General features: G+C 42.8%; 1 protein-coding gene across 9 annotated transcripts in view; it reads left to right on the top strand.

The window, feature by feature from the left end:
* The window catches only part of TOX2 (TOX high mobility group box family member 2), a 251,651-nt gene that overhangs the window by 24,888 nt on the left and 208,108 nt on the right, over nt 1–18,655 (top strand). For 4 of the 9 annotated variants that reach the window (XM_081916976.1, XM_081916972.1, XM_081916975.1 and 1 more), the window contains exon 1: nt 14,697–14,810. The exons of 1 other annotated variant lie outside the window; for it this stretch is intronic. In XM_081916976.1, coding sequence (XP_081773102.1) covers nt 14,703–14,810 — 108 coding nt within the window. In that variant the 5' untranslated portion in view covers nt 14,697–14,702. Of the gene's footprint in view, nt 1–13,669; nt 13,886–14,696; nt 14,811–14,833; nt 15,000–18,655 lie in introns of those variants that run through there. 4 more of the 9 variants (XM_081916973.1, XM_081916970.1, XM_081916968.1 and 1 more) reach the window with 2 other exon arrangements.

Raw genomic sequence — 18,655 nt, 5'->3', positions numbered from 1 at the left:
CTATTTTTAATGTGTGTTTTTTAAAAAATTGCTACTTCTACAACTTGGTATTCCTGTGTGCATGTGGTACCCAGGAGGAGCCAGCATGATGGGGGCAGTGCCATGCTATCGGTTTCCTGAAAGGAGTTGGACAGGGCAGTGGCAAGGTTGGGGACATATAGGTGCAGTGGTGGAGTCAATCTGGCTCTCCCAGGGATGTGACTGCACAGCACTGACCTTAATTCTGCCCTGCCCCAATAAGCCACATCAACACAGCTGTTGGGAAAATGGCCGCTTGCCCAGTTCCCGGGTGGGTAGCAGCAGTGGCCTGTTGCAGCAGGCGCTCGGCACCATGGCGTAATGCCACTCCATCATGGGCTGCCAGGGAGGGTGAGATAGCCCACCATCTGTAGATTTCAAGCCGACCAATTCTGGCAGGCAGGGAGCATGGCTTGGATGGTGGACCAGAGTGGAGTAGTCCACCTCTGAATATATAGGCCAGCTGAGCCCCAAACAGGTGTCATCTCAGGGTACCCTGTGAGAGGGTTCTAGATGGAAATGTCTGTCAAGAAGCCAAGTGTGGGGCAGATGGGCTATAGGCCTTCCAGCAGCAGCCTAGGAGGGCCACCTTGGTAGACCTGCATCTTGAGAAGGTCTCACAATCCCAGCATAACCCTGTTCCACAGTCTGCCCTCCATCTGGAGGCTGAGAATGGATATATACCCAATGCCTGAACCAAAGGCTGCCTATAACTGTAATCCATAAAACTTGTGGCTGATTTTAAATTCCAGAACATTGTCTTGTTTAGTTTGTTACACCTATTTTTGTCTAGGACTTCACTCCCTGCAGCAAGGGTCACTGTGAGTGGGTCTGAAATGGCAGTATGACACAGCTCTGCCATGCTCCTTGCAATATCCCCTCTTGGCTCCCATTCTTTTGGCATTCACCACCTGAGCTCAGTATTAGATGGAGGGGTGGCGATTTGGATAAGAAATGATTTGTCTGCAAGTTCTTATTGTTGATATGTGTGAGTTCTGAGCAAGAATGAGAGTTCTGAAAAATAATAGCATACTATTTTTGGTATATTATATACAATCAGGAAACCACCCTACAAAGTTGTGGACATTTATGCTTTATTTGGTTTCATCCCTGTTATGCACTGAAGTTCTCACCCTGGGCCAGCAGGGGGATACTGTAGATAGTTATGCAAATGAAGGATCGAAAGTGACGTTCAGTGATTGGATAGTTTTAGAACGTTGCAACAGTTACGTTGTTCTGGAGCTCTATATAAGCAGGCTGACTGAGCTCTTCAGTTCAGTTCTGTTCCGGCCTCGGAATAAACAAGAGCTGTTTGAAGAATCGCTGTGTCATCTGATATGTTCACCCACAATTTAACAATCCCAATGAAGTGGATTGCCTTTGAAATCTGAACCCAGAGCCTGAAAAGCAGTTAAAGGAGGCTGTCAGTCACCTGAAACAGCAATGGGGTTGTCAAATTTTAGCATCCTTAGTGGATAAAGTCTGGTTGCCCAGATAAATTCTGTACAAGACATACAAGGGTAGTTGACACCTAATGAAATGCAAAACAGCTGTTCTTAAATTATCTATGGATTCCCCATACTCACAGACCAGAAAGTGAACTTCAAAGATCCAAGCATGAATTTTCACAAAAGTTGAATTTAAAACTCATTCAAATATTTGCACTGGCACTTGTGTGAGAATTTGGTCCAGCAACAGAGAAACCATCATGTGACTGGTCTGGCCACTTTCAATTGTGCATCCTAAATTTTGATTATCAAATCATGTTTTCAGGAAAAAAAGCAGTTTGTGATCAAACAACAACTTATATATCTATATATATATTGAGAGTTTTGATTGCATTTGAATAACAAATAAGGATGAGAGACTTTTGATTTGCCTATTGCTGCTGGATATTTCAAGAACGAAAAACCAAACAAACATACAGGCCTGAAGTAGTAGTTTCAATTAAACTGCCCATCTGTAACTATGCTTTACTTTAAAAAATGGATATATTTTTCTGATGAAATATTCTATTTTCTATCACGGTGGGGGTGGGGAATATAATTTGTTTTTTAACTTTTAAAAATACAAATTTCTTCTGTTGTTTACTGATTCTGAATTAGCACACTATGGGCAAGAGCCATGGCTCTGCATGTGGACCAGATGAGACTTTCCCTTCTCCCTCTGCAGCCATTTGTGTGCCCCCCCATTAGCCTTTGGAGGGCCACCCAACTCTACATAGCAGATTTTGGGTTGCAAGGGAGCTGCAGGGGAGGGAGAGGAAGAGGAGGTCCTTTTATGTGAGTGGAAGTCAGTTGTAGAAGCAGCTTTGACACTGCTGGATGCCGCCAAATACAGTATATTTCATATGAATTTTGAGCAAAGTGATTGCAAAGCCTTTTGTTTGTTTATAAGAAAATCTTAGCTACCCAACTGAGGGTTTAAAATGCTACAGAATATGGGGTGGATTTCTACTCTGGACCTGAGATTCTAGCGTCTGTGATATTTTGAAGTGGTTCCAGCAAGAATAGGATTGCCATATGTTACCTCACAGCTGGTGAAGTTTTTCTGTCACTTTATTTCCACGTTAGAAAGAAACACTGTGGCACATCTTCAGCAGCATAACCAGACACCTTATTTGCCCCAGCTGCAACAAAACATGTCTCTCCTATATTGGTCTTATACAGCCATGGCAGGCACTGCAACCTTCTAACACTCCCAAAGGCACACTCCTCCATTGTCTCCTGAGACTGATAGATGACAACAACAACAAAAAGAAGCAGTTCCACTAAGGTTAATTGCCCTGCATGCCACTTTTAAAAAAAATGCACAGGAGCATAGGTACTAAAAGAAGAATGGCAATCTTAAACCACACATAATATAATACTCAAGAGGGACCATTGATTTGAAACAGTAAAGCTATTCTTGCATTTTCATGTCCTTCTACAAGCTAAAATTGAATCTAAAATTGCACAATGTCTCCAAAACAGATTGCGTCAGTCTCCTCTTTTCAAATCAGGGTGTTTTTTTGTTTTGTTTTTTTAAAATCCTGTCCAAAAAGGGAAAACATCTTCATGAAATCATTATAAGTGCCAGCTATTTAACCACCTGTCACTTTGCCATTGATGCCTACTCAATATTTGACAGGAAAAACATTATTTTGTCTACATATTATCTCACAACACAAGCAGTATAACCCCCACACAACGGCACTTACCTATTGTGTGGAAATCTGTTTAAACAAAGAAAGGAAATTTCTCTCACAAAACCAAGGGAAGGAAAGACAATTGCTTGTAATTAATGTTACTAGTAGGTTTAGGCAGTCAAAGCACCCAAACAAAACAAGCAGCTCAGTCTTAGACGTTCTCTTAACAGCCTTTCTCAAATTAACCTCAGCTTTGCTTCTAATATGTAAAACATCTCATGTGTGGCAGTTAGTTGTTTTTTAAAAAACAAAGCAAAACAAAAAACCTAAAAAATTATGTTATCAAGTTGCACCATCAGCTTAAGCACTTTGAACTTTGATAACTATAATTAAGATGCTTGAGTGACCGTTGGTTAATAAATAAATAAAGTATATTATGCTATTAATTGTAGTCCAGCTCATTCTCAAAACATTATGCTTTAGCATTGCATCTGAACTCAGCTTGTGATTCATTTCAATGGGAAAAGGACTTGCTTCTTCCATTAAAATGAACAGAAAAATAGCCAACATGTACGAGAACTCTATCAATATATTAGTGCATGGTTTGGATTAGGGTATGCGTGTCACAGAGTTTAAGGTTGCAATCCTAAACATACTTGTCAAAAAATGTCCCGTTGAGCTCTCTGCAACTTATTTCTGATGAAGCATGCGTAATATTTTTGTGCTGTAAATCACACGGAAGAAATGGCCAAACAAAAAAGACTAGGTGCTTTGAGAAAAGTGACCTAAATTGCTATCCTGCATGTAACTCTCTTTGGACCCTTTCCAAAGTCTTTCTAAGCATTTGTTGGAGGCATTGTAAAAGATGAGAGGGTTTTTAATGTATTTTAGTCTGAATCATATGCTGTTTTTGTCTATTTTAATGGGCTATTTTGATGGGGGGGTTCTTCCTGTTGCCTGGTGCCCCAAGCTTCCAAGGTGGAGTGAAATATCATATACTGACTAAATAATAATATGGGCAGAGCAATCAGAACGAGGAGACATAGAAGGTTTACCACTGCATTCAAAACCCTGCTAGCTCCCACCAATCAGTGCAAAGGGGGCAGGAGAGGCAGGGTGGTGGCTGGGATTTTTTGTTGTTGTTGCGCCAACTCCAGGCAGCTTCAGCAGGGCGGCCCAGAACATACATTTTTCAAGGAGTAGAACAGTTCTGGATTCTGCAGATCTGTGGTTGGCGCTGCTCCAATCACACCTCCCTCCCAGCGCCTTGTTTTGGGGCTCAGGTAAGGAGGCTATTGTTGGTGAGTACACTGCTGGCGTACGACGCTGTGGGTTAAACCACTGAGCCTAGGGCTTGCCGATCAGAAGGTCGGCCGTTCGAATCCTTCAACGGGGTGAGCTCCTGTTGCTCGGTCCCTGCTCCTGCCAACCTAGCAGTTTGAAAGCACGTCAAAGTGCAAGTAGATAAATAGGTACCACTCCGGTGGGAAGGTAAACGGCATTTCCGTGCGCCGCTCTGGTTCGCCAGAAGTGGCTTAGTCATGCTGGCCACATGACCCGGAAGCTGTATGCAGGCTCCCTTGGCCAATAAAGCGAGATGAGCGCCACAACCCCAGAGTCATCCGTGACTGGACCTAATGGTCAGGGGTTCCTTTAACTTTACCTTTACCTTACACTGCTGGCAGTAGGTGTTCCACCACCTGTGCATTTGGCAGGATCTGGTGGAGGGACGCCACCACCTAATCATTCTATAAATTTGTTTCACCATCACCATTGCCATCCTACCTGCCCCAAGTAGTGCTGAACAGGCAGTTAGGATTGTGCTGTAAATAAATTAAATATACTGGGAGTGGAATCCAACATAGCTGCAAGCAGTGCTTTTTTTCCCTAAAAAAAATGTTTAGGGGTATTCTCATTTCCTACTCATATTGAAATACTGCCTCTCAATGAGCCCTAACTTAGATCCACAAAACGTTTAGGCATATGCGTACCCCCAGGAAAAAAGCACTGGCTGCAAGCCTTTTGTTCAATCAGCTCAATTATTTCTGGTTACACCATGGAATATTCACCTCCCTCTCCTCCTACCATGCCTGCTTAAACCTGGTGATATTTGGGGAGGATGTGAGACACACATGGGGGGAGGGAGAGAAGTCCCTTTGTGCAAGTGGAAGTCCTTGCGCTGGTGGGGTGTGGTAACTGAATACCATCATAAATATGAATATTACAGTGGTAATTACTTGGGTTACAAACACCTTGGGTTACAAACACTTCAGGTTACAGACTCTGCTAACCCAGAAGTAGTACTTTGCCTCAGGATAAGAACAGAAATCGCAGTGGAAGGCCCCATTAGCTAAAGTGGTACCTCAGGTTAAGAACGGTTTCAGGTTAAGAATGGACCTCCAGAACGAATTAAGTTCTTAACCAGAGGTACCACTGTACTAAATAATAGTATATTCCTTTGTGGTCTTTGGAAGAGTCAAAGGCCGAAGCAGATCAGCTTTCTATCCCTTAGTATTGCAGGGTTGAACTAGACATCATACTATTCATGTCTTTAGCCCTCACATGGGCTTAAATTGCTTCCTAACAGAGACTCATCTTGGGACTAGCATGTGAGGAGAGGGCTTTAATGCTTTGCTCTCAGAGTCCAAATTGGAACTGCCCCCTTGCCTCCTATTTCCAATGGGAGGAAAACTCCCATTGGTTCCATTGGTGCCCCTGCCCCCATGCCACAGTCCTGATTGGTCTCCCCTCCCCTTTTTTCTGCCTATTAACAATAACAATAATCTGCCATTCAAAAGTAAAATACACTGGCAACATCACATCTACTTCGGCCTTTGGGATATTAGTGATAATAAAAGAATAAGAATATAATCTAGACACCAGTAAGCATTTTAATGTTCCATTAATTTCATTTAGAGAGAATTAAACACACATCCAATTCTCCCATTAAACTCAGTGGGACTCAAATTGCTTATCTTTGGATGATTTGTACCCTATGTTTTTATTTTACATTACCTAACTTCTTCACATCATTTTGTATAGGAGACCTAATGATAATGATATGCTTATCTATAGAAATATACGAGTGATGGCTGATGTTGTTTATGCTCTCAAAGTGGGGTGGAGAGAAGGCAAACTTTTTGTACATATTTAAAGGAAGCAATAATTAAATGTTCAGAAAGAGACCAATTCAATCTAGCAAATGTTTAGAAGAGTCATTTTGTATTGGCTGTGGGGGAGATGCTCTATTCCTGGTGATAAAATGAGTTAATTTTCATGGTTTATAAAAGGACTGAATCCTGTTGAAAACAGGGGGAAATGCATATCTTTACATATGTAGTTTTTAGTGGCACCTACAACAATATATGTAATATAATCATCACCATAATTAATTAAGATAACAGTATTGCAGAATGTTGCTAAATACTGATTCATCGCTAATTAACATTATATAGAAAAACAAACTTGCCTAGTGAATCAGAAAATGCATTTTGCTCAATTATTTTGAATACTCTAGCTTAGTTTTAATTACTATTTTTCCCCATAATGTATTAGCCAAGGCATTTGGATTGGCTCTATAAATAAAAACAGAAGTATTATGGCATCTCCATATAACGTCGCCCAGAAATATTGGCCAATACCATTTGGTGAATAACTTAAAAGCAGAGCAAAAATATGTATTCTGTTGTGCATTTTCCTGTATGAAATACTGATAGAGAATGTCTGGCTTGTATAGAAAATGCATGTGTAGAAAGGCTGGGCTGTTTATCAGGAAATATTGGCAAGGGTCCAAAGAGCTACTTTAGGAACACTCAAGGGCCCGAGCAGTAAACCAACCACAAAAGCAGGAGTAGTGCTTCTGACTGACAGGCAAAAATAGAGGGGGTGGGGAAATATCCAGGTGCTAGAAACATGATTTGTTCCAAGCCCGACCCTTCCCCCAGGGGCATGTTTCCAGCAACAGTTCTCAGATACATGAGACACTAAGGTGACTCCATTATGCTGTCCTTTGCAATTGAGAATTGTTGCTCGAAAGGTGCCTGGCAGTGGCTCTCTGCAGCCCAGGAAGGGACTTTTCCCTTGCCCTGCTATCTGAAGTCATTTCAGCTCTAGATGCCATGGATCAAGCCTGACATTGGGCCTTATATTCTTCATTTATTTATTCTTGTTTATACCTTCTTTTTGTAAACCACTTTGAAGGTTTTGGGTGTGTTTTTTAAGCCTACAACAATCAAGCGGTATATAAATGTTATGAAATAAAAATCTATATTTAAAAATCAGCTGATAAGTGGGTTTGATTTTGCATTGGCTGCGCATGCCAGTTCCCCTACTGGGAACAGGTGTACATAGCTGGAGCAACAGGATTTAACTCCTGCTCATCAACTGATAAGCAGGGGTTAAATCCTGCTCAGTTCAGCAAGGAGCAGAACCTGCAGCCAAAGCTCACTGTCAGGTGATTGACAGGTGGTGCCACCAGTGATGTAGAGATAAAGAATCAGCTGAAGAATGCCTAGTATTCTAGCTGTTCTACAAAGGTTTGTTGACAATGGTGTCCAGTTATTGGCTTGTATGTAGATGTAATTTTTCCTAAGGTACTTGTGCTGTATCATTTCCATCCTGTACGTTGTGATGTAGAGAAGAGTTCAGCTCCCAAGGGCTGGCTTAGGCTACAGAGTATTGTAGGACTTTAAATTTGTTCTGTGCTTCACAACATTCCACAGAATGTTTGTTAAGCAACACACATTATTGGCTAGACTTCTAAATGTCCTTCTTACAGGGAAGGAGCTGAAATGGAGAAAATGCTCACCACTGTTAGAAGACCAGTAGACAGAGGAGTGTCAGAGCACCTTTGAAATTCTCACAAGAATTCTAGTACTGGAAATTGCACACTGAAGGTTTCTGTATGTTTCACCTACTTATGCCACTTGCATAAAGCTTGGAACAACTTTCTAGAAGGCATGAGGGAAAAGGTTTAATGAGCAGAGGTTTAAGACCCAGTGAAAGAAGATCGTATTTCCATAAAGTTCAACTTTTTACTTCTCAAATGGACCAGAGAAGTAACATTTTGTGACTATCTCTATAGCTCAAAGATTACAATAATCACAAATAACAGCCCCTTGTGTCACAATCTGAGCCACAAGTTCCTGTATTAAGGCTCAGTAACTTCTAAACGTAAAAAAGCCAGAATTTGGGAATGATCCAAGGAGTATTTTTTACAGAGTCATGCTATATGTGTGAACTTATTTCTAAGCAAAGGAAGTTGCTTATAAATGAACTCTAGTGGTCATTTTATTGAACAAGGGGCCAGGAAATACACTAGATTCAAAACTCAATGCAGAGGCTATAGAATATTCACCTCAGATTCACCAATTTATGACTCTCCAGCATCAGTAGGAGAGATGTCAGGGTGCAGAAAACAGAAGAACCAACATCAAGTATCTTCTACAGAGACAGATACTGTACTACAGTATTTGTAATGAAGACAGTAACTGGCTATGAGAGGGTATGGTTGAAGTGCAATCAACCTCAACATCCTTATCTATTGAAGAAAAAGATTAACCACCCAATGAGTTGAAGACTTTATTGCTGTTGCTGTGTTTTGTTTAGGAAAGCCTGTGACCCAGTGGACTGTTGAAGGGGGCAGTAGTTTCACAGGGGAAGATGTCATCCCCACTTCAAAATGTTGAAAATCTAAAGGCGTTAATGGTTCTTTCTGAAGTAAATGTATTAAGACAAAGCCAGGTGTTGGGTTCGCTTCACATTTGAAGTACTGCTGAGTTTGGGTGTTCTTAATAACCTTATTTTTAATAGATAAGGATGCTGAAGAACTGATTATGCTTCAACTATCCCATTTCATTGCTAAGTCTTCATTACTGTAATTATAGTCTAAATAGCGTCATAGTTTCCAAAATTATGATATAAAACTGGGCATTCAATGGTTAAAAGCGTCAGAGCTGAAGATTCCAGGCTGACAGAAAGCTTTACCTCAGGAGAACAACAGGAGCAACATGACCTGAGGCCTAGTTTATTTGCTTGTAATGCAAGCCCTTATCATACATTATTCACATATACAATAAATATGTGAGGGGCTGGGTGGGCAGCAGGCTGTGCCCCTAACATACACACATTCATTGTATTGCCTGAAGAGGACCCCATTCATACAACTGGGAAAACAGGGTCCCCAAACAGGCAGGGAAAAGCCCTCCACATCTACAGTTGTATGTGTGGAGTCCTTTTTTTCTTCCTTTCCTCTTTTTACAGAACAATGATCATGTGTACATTGGAGCAGAGCTGCTGCCACAGTGCCATCCCCCCTCATGCAATTAACTGTATGCATAGAATAACATATTAAAAGGGCTATTGTGTTTCAAGTATGAGGGAGATGTTTCAACCTGATTATTGAAGGAGATTCCAGTTGTAAGAAGAGACAGCAGCTGACACTAAACATCACAGGGGCAACACAATAGTGGATGGGTTAAACTAAAAAAGACCTATGATGTAAAGAATGTGTTGCACAGAGTATGGAAAGTTCATTTTGTAAGTGAAAACAACCATTTTAAATCGGAAAATATGCCATTCTGAGCTTGCTTATTATCGTGTACAGTGGTACCTCAGGTTACAGACGCTTCAGGTTACAGACTCCGCTAACCCACTGAATGCCCAGTTTTTATCTCAGGTTAATAACTTTGCTTCAGGAGGAGAACAGAAATCATGCTCTAGCGGCGTGGCGGCAGCAGGAGGCCCCATTAGCTAAAGTGGTGCTTCAGGTTAAGAACAGTTTCAGGTTAAAAACGGACCTCCAGAATGAATTAAGTACTTAACCCGAGGTACCACTGTACTACCATAGATCCAGGGAAACGACAAGTGGGATCATGCTGTCTACCCTAGACTGAATCCATTCACCTTAATTGTTGGGGAGAATCCTTTTAGAATTCTGTTTTACAAAGGTGGTTACACTAGCAATTCCTCTCACATTTTCTTTATGCAGTATAAAATCAACCAAACCAAAAAAATCAAATAATAATAATCCTAAGCATTCTTATTGTGAAAAGACTTCTAGGAGATTTACTGTACTTCAAAGCGACTTAAATTTACTTCAAATTAATATTGAGATATTAATCTAACAGTTTCAGAGAGGAACGTTACACTTTCACCTGTGAGAAATGTCTTGGAAGTTACAATAACAGTGAGAAACATACTTTCAAGTATGACAGCTTGTCCTTAACCCAGTTATGAGATAGTTCAGGCTTGAAACAAATTAGTAAATATGATGCAAGTTATTGAGATAAGTTCCCTTCACCCTCTAACCTGGAGTGTGTTTGTGAAAGAGAGACCTAAAATTCAGCCCTTTTGGGGGGAAACAGAGCATCTCATAGAATAATAAAGGCCATTTGGACTTCCTTTAACCAATCCTATGGTTTCCTTGTGTGCATATTTTCTGTCATTGATACGGCCAGTTCCTTCTTCTCCTCCTTCCCATGGTATATATTTTGGCTTCCTTTTCCTAAACAAACACCCATTTCACCCATGCCTTCCTCTGTTGCTGCCCAGTAGTATATATTTTGATTTCCTTATCTATGATTCTGGATTTATTTTCCTCTTAGAAGGCTTTCAGCTTTATTTCTTCACCATGATACTGTTACAAGTTTGGGTGCTAGAGTTTGTGGGTGCAAGGCACTCATAATTCCTGGATTTAGTAAATTTTAGGATTTAATCAATGCTTGGAGTATTAAAATGGGCTGCCAGATGCTGGATTTAGCATATTGAAATACAGGTCAAAACAGCTTCTTGTGTCAGGTAAATCTCCCGGGGAGATGGATCATTAAAAGAGGACAAAGAGAAGATAGGGAGCCATCAAGAAAGGGATTGATAAAGCAATGACTCTCCCCCAGCCAGCAGATGGGTGAAGCCCCACCCTGAGCTCTGAGCTAATGAATCTAAAGACAATGCCAGAGTTTTCCTTAGGAGGAAGTTTTAGGATTTCAGTCAAGGGTAAAGGGGGTCATTCTGTAAAATGTTGCAAGCTGGAGTGTGCATTTAGAACACAATGTGGGCTCCCTGTATCAGAAGCTGCAGCAATGGGAGAGACAGGAGTGTAATGCTTTGAACCCCTGCAGTGTACGCTCAGGATGTACATGTGTGTAAATAAACAATATATCATAAAAACACCACAGCCTCATTTCCAAAGGAAACATTAACCCTGGATAGATGCTTGGAGCCCTGGAATCTCGCATCACTTGGAGATTGGGATGGTGTTTAACAGTATTCTACACTCTTCCCACGATATCTTTGCCCATTAACTGCCCCAAAGTCCTTCAGCCATTCCCACCTCACTTTTTCATAGCTGCCTCGGAGCCAAACACTGCATAATGCCCTGTATGGACTGTATAACTAAGCACCATGATCTGGTCCTTTTGTAGCAAGGTATATAAAATACTGCCATTCATAATTAAAATGCAGGCACTAGATGATTCATGCCATAAACCCAACCATAAATGGTTATTCATTCCGTTGCTTTTCCTCAAATGACAATCTTCTCCCAAAGTATATTTTTGTGTGTGGTGTTCCTCAAAAGAAATGTTTTGAAACACTTGGAGAGGAAGCGAAGACCACAACACAAACCTGAACAATGTCCCGGACGTGCCAATTGTAAAGCTGGTTATCCAACTGCAGAATGTGGCTCTTACTTCATCAATTCTACTTTCTTCCTCTTTCACTTCCTGTAGAAATCCATTACTAGGTGCAGGCCTCCCAGTATGACTCTGCAATTTTCTGATGAGCCTAAACTGAACAGTGAATGTTCTGAGATTCTTAATTCCATATTCTACAAGCAATTCTTCCCCCCTGTATTTTCCCTATCTTATTTGAATTTAGTCTTTATTTGAAATCAGTTGGGAACCATTTCAGGTCCACTCCATTTTTAAACTGTTCTTTCTTTTGGTTTGGGACATTAATAGTCTACCCTGCATGCACTTTTTCTTCTGAACTTTGGTTGTCGTGTTACCGTATATTCCATTCCTAGAAACATAAGAAAATGGAAATAATGAGTGGGTTCCATACAACATCATTATTCCCCCCACCCCCATTCCGCTTCTCTGCTAGCTTTGTGTAGCTCTTCAGCTTGTACTTCAGTGCTTAACACATTGTCTGTTTTCACATGTGAAAAAACAAAGGAGTTAACCCAGCAGCATCAAGGTATCACAGAAGCCTCTCTTCACAAAGCTGTCAACTATTTATTGGTGGTTTGGAGCCTATTCCTCCAAGGCAGAACATTACCTGGAAGAAAGTTTCCTTCAAAAATTGAAATGACTTATGTGTTCTAGCCAAGAGTGCCTTCTGATAGATCTTAGAAGATTTGCTCAAGACAGTTAATTGGGACAAACACAGATTGTTTATCACTCTATGCTTCCTAGAAACCACTATTACAACATCTCTGAGAGGTAGCCATCCAGCCTCTTCATAAAAGCCTCGAACCACATTTGGGGCAGTTTGTCCCTCTGGCAGAACAGTTTGTAGTCAGGAAGTTCCTCCTTGTGTTTAGTCTAAACTTCTTGCCATTCGAACCCATGGAAGGGCTTTTACCCCTTGTAGGCACAGAAAACAAATCCACCTCTGCGACAGCCCTTCAAATATGTGAATATGGCTATCAAATCGGCTCTTGAGCTGCCTCTTCTCTGTTTCTTTTTGGGGTGGGGGCAGGTCCCAGCCCAGTCTTTCTCAGGTAGGGCAAAGTGCTGGTTACTTTGGGAGCGGATCTCAGCCCTAAGTTGAGAGTTTAGCTCAAGCGCTTCACTTGTGTGCGAGCGAAAACACGCCCAAGAGGCATACCTGGAGACTGGGGGGGGGGCGGGTCGGTAGGGGAGCTCTTCCAGGCGCCCCCCCCTCCTGCTGCAGGGTTTTGCGGAGAGCAAGCAGGTCCACAAAGTGAAAAGTCTGCCCGGACGAGCCCCTCTGCTGCGACCCCCTTACAGAGTTCCCCGCCTCTTCTTTCTGTGGGACCCATTCCCCCGTGGCCAAGGGTGACTATAGAGCCCCAGGCGGTACCTTCCCGCGAATTAACCTGAGGGCTGGGAAGGAGGGTGGAAGCGAGAAGAGAAGAAGCAGCCCGGAGGGGCGTCGGCGAAGAACCTGCCCCAAGCCCCTTCCGCGAGACAGCGCGGCCAGGAAAGCGGCGGCGGCTCCGCTCGCTGCTCGCTCGGCACATGCCAGGCCCTCGCCGTCCCTCGGTGGGTCGGCATTCGGGGCAGGCCCGCTCTCAGGCGCGGGGTGTGCTGGCGACACCCTCCCGCCCTGTGGCGGTCCCAGCGCCCGCCTGAGAGAGGTTGTTGTGGGAGCCCAGCCCAGGCAGGTCCCAGGCGCTCTCCCCTCCCCCCATCCTCCTCCTCCTCCTCCGCTCTCTCTCTCTCCCCCCCTCGCCTCGGTGCCTGGAACAATAGAGTGCGAGTGGAGCCGGCTCTGGGCTGCGCTCCCTCCCCTTCTCCCTCTCCCCGCCTCTCCTCCCCTCCCCTCCCGCCCGCCCGCCCTGAGCCAGAGGCAGAGCAGCCGCCGCCGGAGGAGCCGGTTCCATGCCCGCTGGAGCCTCCTCTCGCCGCTGCTGCCGCCGCCGCCTCGTTCTCCCCCTCAGCGCGCAGCCCCGGCATGGACGTTAGGTTTTACCCTTCCGCCCCCACCGCCGTTGGTTCCTTGCCTGGGGCCGACCCCACTTGCTTGGGCCCCCTGGACTATTACCATTGCAACAAGGTAACAAGGGGGAGGGATGAGAGAGGGGCGGACGGCGGCGGGGGGGGGGGTGAGGCGAGGAGGGACGGGCGCAAGTGACCGGGCAAGGGTGGAGAGGATGCAAGCGACCGAGGAGGACGTGCGCTCAAGTCTCAGCCCCCTACCCCACCCCACCTCCCCTAATTCCCCACGTCGCGCCTCCTCCTCTTCTCCCCTCTGGGATGCTGCCCCCTTTGCCCCACACTAACAGCGATGGCGCGCGCACGGTGCTGCGCGGGACTTGTCAGCGCTCCCCGCACGGGGCAGCGCAAGGAGTTGATTCAATGGCACCCCTGAGCAAAGCGCGCTCTCTCTCTCTCTCTCTCTCTCTCTCTCTCTCTCTCTCTCTCTCTCTCTCTCTCTCTCTCTCTCTCTCTCTCTCTCTCTCTCTCTCTCTCTCTCTCTCTCACCTCCCCCCCCACGCACTTTGGTCCAGTTGCGAAGGCTCCGCAAAAACTGGGGAGGGAAAGCTTTCTGCCTCTCTCGCAAATCGCCCCAAAGTCCCATGTCCAGATCGCCTGCTTCTTGCTTGCTAGCAGCAAAGGGAAAAAGAAGCAAGCGCTTTAAAAACCGGGACGGGGAAAAACAAACAAACGAAAGAGGCTGAAACTTCTCCTCCTCCTCCTCTGGGGAGCAAGAGTGTGGAAGGTAGCAAGAGAGCGGCTGCATCCTGCAGGAGGGAATTTCAAAACTATTTGGTTTCCCAGCACCCAGGCTGCTTGCCTGAAAGCTGCGACGCAGTTCTCTTTCCCATCTTCGAAGCAAAAGCAGAGCAGGAGGGGAGGGTTGTTTAGTGTGGATGGGGGATATGCGGGGAAGGGTGGGGGGGGGGAGAGGAGTGGGAGAGAGGCAGTTGGTTATCAGTTGCGTCGTCACTTCAGACCCCGGATTAGACCTCTCAGTTTTGGTGAACATTATTATAGACGGGAAGAAAAACAAAATCTGAACGCAGAAAAGTGTGTGTGTATGTGTTTTGTTTGGGGGAGGAGTGGAATTGTATGGGCTCAAGAGGCTGCTTGGTTGGAAATGTATTTCTTGCATGCCTGGCTATGGTTTCTGTTGGACAATGTACAGGCTAGGGGAGAAATGCTTTAGGGTGAGTATATGATAACTCCCCCTCCAATTCTTTAATGTCTTTCTCAGAGGAATCCATATATGATATAGACTGTGCACACCTGGATTTAGCCTTATATGCAGTGGTTAGAACTTAACAGCCCTTATGTTTTTGTTTTAGCATTTCTCTAACTCAGGCTGCAGGTTCTTGTCCCTTAGTTGTCAACCGCTTCCCTCTCCTCCCCACAATACAGTTACTTCTGTTAAATGCAACTGAGAGCCATGGATTATGTATAATTCATAAGATCTACAGCACAACATGAAAATATTTCTAACCTAGATTTGTCTATTTACTACTGCAAGAAAGTGCACTGTGTGTGTGTGTGTGTGTGTAAGAGAGAGAGAAATTTGTTAGAAGATATTTAAGAGTGCGTGGTGTTTTGGCCAATGACTTTAACTGAGAGGGAGTAAGAGAGTAAAGCACAGATATTGTCGGTCTTTATCTGTGAGTACTATCCATTTCAGGCTTGAGGACAGCAAAACTTCAACATTTTAATGAAAGAATTTGAAACTTTGGATTATTTAATCATGCACGAATATGCATTTGTTTCATATTATCAGATGCTTGCAATTTTATAAAGTAATGGAAGTTGCAGAGCAAAAGCTACATGCTCTGTTGGTTTTGTTTTTGTGGTATATTGAGTTTTCTAATACAGATTTGTTTTAAATTCTGAAGCTTTCCCCTTCCTGCACTGATATGTGCCTTTAAACATTCACCACAGTTTCAGACTATTGCAATTGTGATATATTTGCATATGGTTTTATATAAACATTTTAAAATCTATAGTATGTCTATCCACAGCTGTCTGGGCTGTCAAATCTAATTTGAAAATTTCTTTCCGAAATGCAAGTACTGTATTTTCCAATTCATATCATTTTATTCATGTAACAACCATGGCTTCCAAAACACAAAGTGTTGTTTATTCTTACAGGAAGAAATTTTAAATTTTCATTATTATCAAAGAACCAACTGCTAACATACAAGACATGTTGGATGACTTGGAATATATATCGAATACCAGTCTTTAAAGAAAAATAAATGAGTTTTGGAATTTTGTCTGTTTTTTTTTTACAAATATTGAAAAATGTCAGAAGTAAATCCATTGTGTTTTTTCTTCATCCGGAAAGTTGAAATATAAAGCGTTACAACTTGTACTTAGCCATTAAAAGGGGTGAATGCAAGAGATCTGTAGCAACTTTAGAGTACAATGGAAAGTTACAGCATGACTACTTTGCCATAAACTTTGATCATAGGTAGGCCAAGGGGAAAACACTCCTCGGAGGAATTATTGCACATGTTGGGCAGGTGTTTTTGGCTGCAGTTAGTTGACTTGCTGTTAATGCATCACTTGCTGTTAATGCATCTTTTTACAAAAGTGCTGTTTCTAACAATCCTGGGGAAAAGCAACACACAGAGAGTGACAGAGTGCTGTAATAGTTCTTCGTCAGTTTCTCTGATAAAGCAAATAACTTCAAGTTTGATTGATAAAGAGTCCAGAAGAGGTGATGAAAAGGAGCACATACAAAATACTGACCACTGCCACCAGGTGCTGCTGTTGTCACTGTTACCAGGATCTTAAAAAGAGATAGAGGAAAGAAGAGAAAATGTTAAATATGTAACTAGCAACCAATATAAATATCCCACTGCTGTCAATTGCTATTTACATAGTCAGAATGGGCCAAATGGACTTGTGCAGTAAATCATCTTCGTGCAAAGAAAGTAGGATTGCAGTTTTGCAGTATCCCAGAGGCTCATGTTCAGCCTGTTCCCTTAAAAGATGTTACCATGGGCTCTAAAATGTCTCTTCCCCCAAAGTACATATACAGAACAATGTATGCGGATTTTTCTCTTACAGTGATAAACATTGTCATTTTGCTCAATGCTGTAGAGAAGGTTAACAGGTGGTTCTTTCCTCAAAGGTTGCACAATTTGAGAGCCTCAAAGAATACACATTGCAAGGGGATTGTTTGCATAGGTGGGACAATCAGGGAATTCAGCAGCTCCTCCAGGTGAATGTTATGAATGAAGCAAAAGTTTCAATGGGGTTTGAATGGGAGAAAGGGGAATAGACAAAGATGTGTTCGGGATTGCTAACTCTGCCCTTCCTTAGTTGAGGTTTTAGAATGAAGGAGGGCCAGCTTCTGCTTTCTGTAATTAAAGGAGAATGCTAGCTTGGAGGAGACTGATATTGTGAGGCCTAGTTATTGCTTCTCTTCTCTACCCCCCTCCCCCAAAAACGGGGAATTTGACAGTGTGTGGTACTGATTTTCTGAGGTTTCCTCAGGAGCTCAAACACAAAAAAGGGTGGGTTTTTGCCAAACAAGCTTTCAAGCTCCATGATTGAAATGTTTTTCCTTCCAGAGGAGTGGGTGGGCAGGGAAACTCTGCAGGAGGAAGGGTTGTGTAGTGTGTATTGTGTACTGGGTGTAGAAATAGAAGTGAAGGACATAGTATTTCAATAGCTCTGTGCTTTCATACCCCTGAGCCAATAGGTGCTTCTGATATGGCCCTTGAGCTTTCTGTAGAAACACTGTTTAGCTCAAAGCATCTTGAAGTACTAATGTTTTGTGCATTTATTGAACACAACACTGTCATCATGAGATTTCCTATTACATTTGTGCACTGCAGCAACAGTTTCTCTTTGCAGTCACTGAAACCCCTGTTATACACCAGCATTACCGTTTTAATAGGATAGGGATGTTTGTAGTAGGGCTTGTCTAATGTCTACATGAATACCCAGTTAAACGCCATTTGCTGTGCTCTGGGGTATCGTCCAGTTGTTTGTTTGGAATTATCTGTTGAGAGCTGGCATAGTGTGGTGGCCAGTAATGTAAGCCATGGTCCAAGAAGTTTGTTTATTTATGGCATTCATAAAAAGGCTATTGGAATGACTTGCAAAAATCAATATTAAGTTCTTGTTCAAATGGCACCTTACCCACAAAGTCACTAGGTTGCCTTAGACAAGCAACTATTCTCTCAATCTTAGCACTCAGTATGCAAAATACTGCAAACACTGCCAATAATTCTAGCCTACCTTACAGGATTCTTGTGAGGATTACTGGGCTATGTGAAGTACTTTGAACACTGAAAAGTTGACATATAAATGCTATGTTCTTGTTATTAGGTCTCTATATATTGAGAGTGACCTTGCAAATAAGCAAAAATGTGATTAGCCTGCAAAATGTCTACTAGTCCACTTGTCCATACATTACAGTAGTAGCCAAAATAAGTAAAAGAACTCACTTCTGATATAACAAAGCTTCCCCTCATATTTTTAACTGGAGGCAGTAGTGACTCACCACAGGAAACCAAGCAAGTCGCTGCTTATGGCCTGAATATTGGTTCTTACATTGGCACTCGGTGCTTCCATGCCAGCTTATCTTGTAGCAAAATAATAATAATTAATAAATAATTATTATTATTATTATTATTATTTATTATTTATAGCCCGCCCATCTGGCTGGGTTTCCCCAGCCACTCTGGGCGGCTTCCAACTGAATATTAAAAACAGTACAGCATCAGACATTAAAAACTTCCCCAAAATAGTAGGCCTGACAATATTTCACCATTGCTTAAAGATTTGTGTTGGCTTCCAGCTGATTTCTGAGCCAATTGAAAGCGCTGGTTCTGATCCATAA

The sequence above is a fragment of the Podarcis melisellensis genome (assembly GCF_964234715.1).
Source record: "Podarcis melisellensis genome assembly, chromosome: 6".
In the NCBI taxonomy this organism is placed as follows: Eukaryota; Metazoa; Chordata; class Lepidosauria; order Squamata; family Lacertidae; genus Podarcis; species Podarcis melisellensis.
This window is presented reverse-complemented; position numbering and strand designations above follow the sequence as displayed.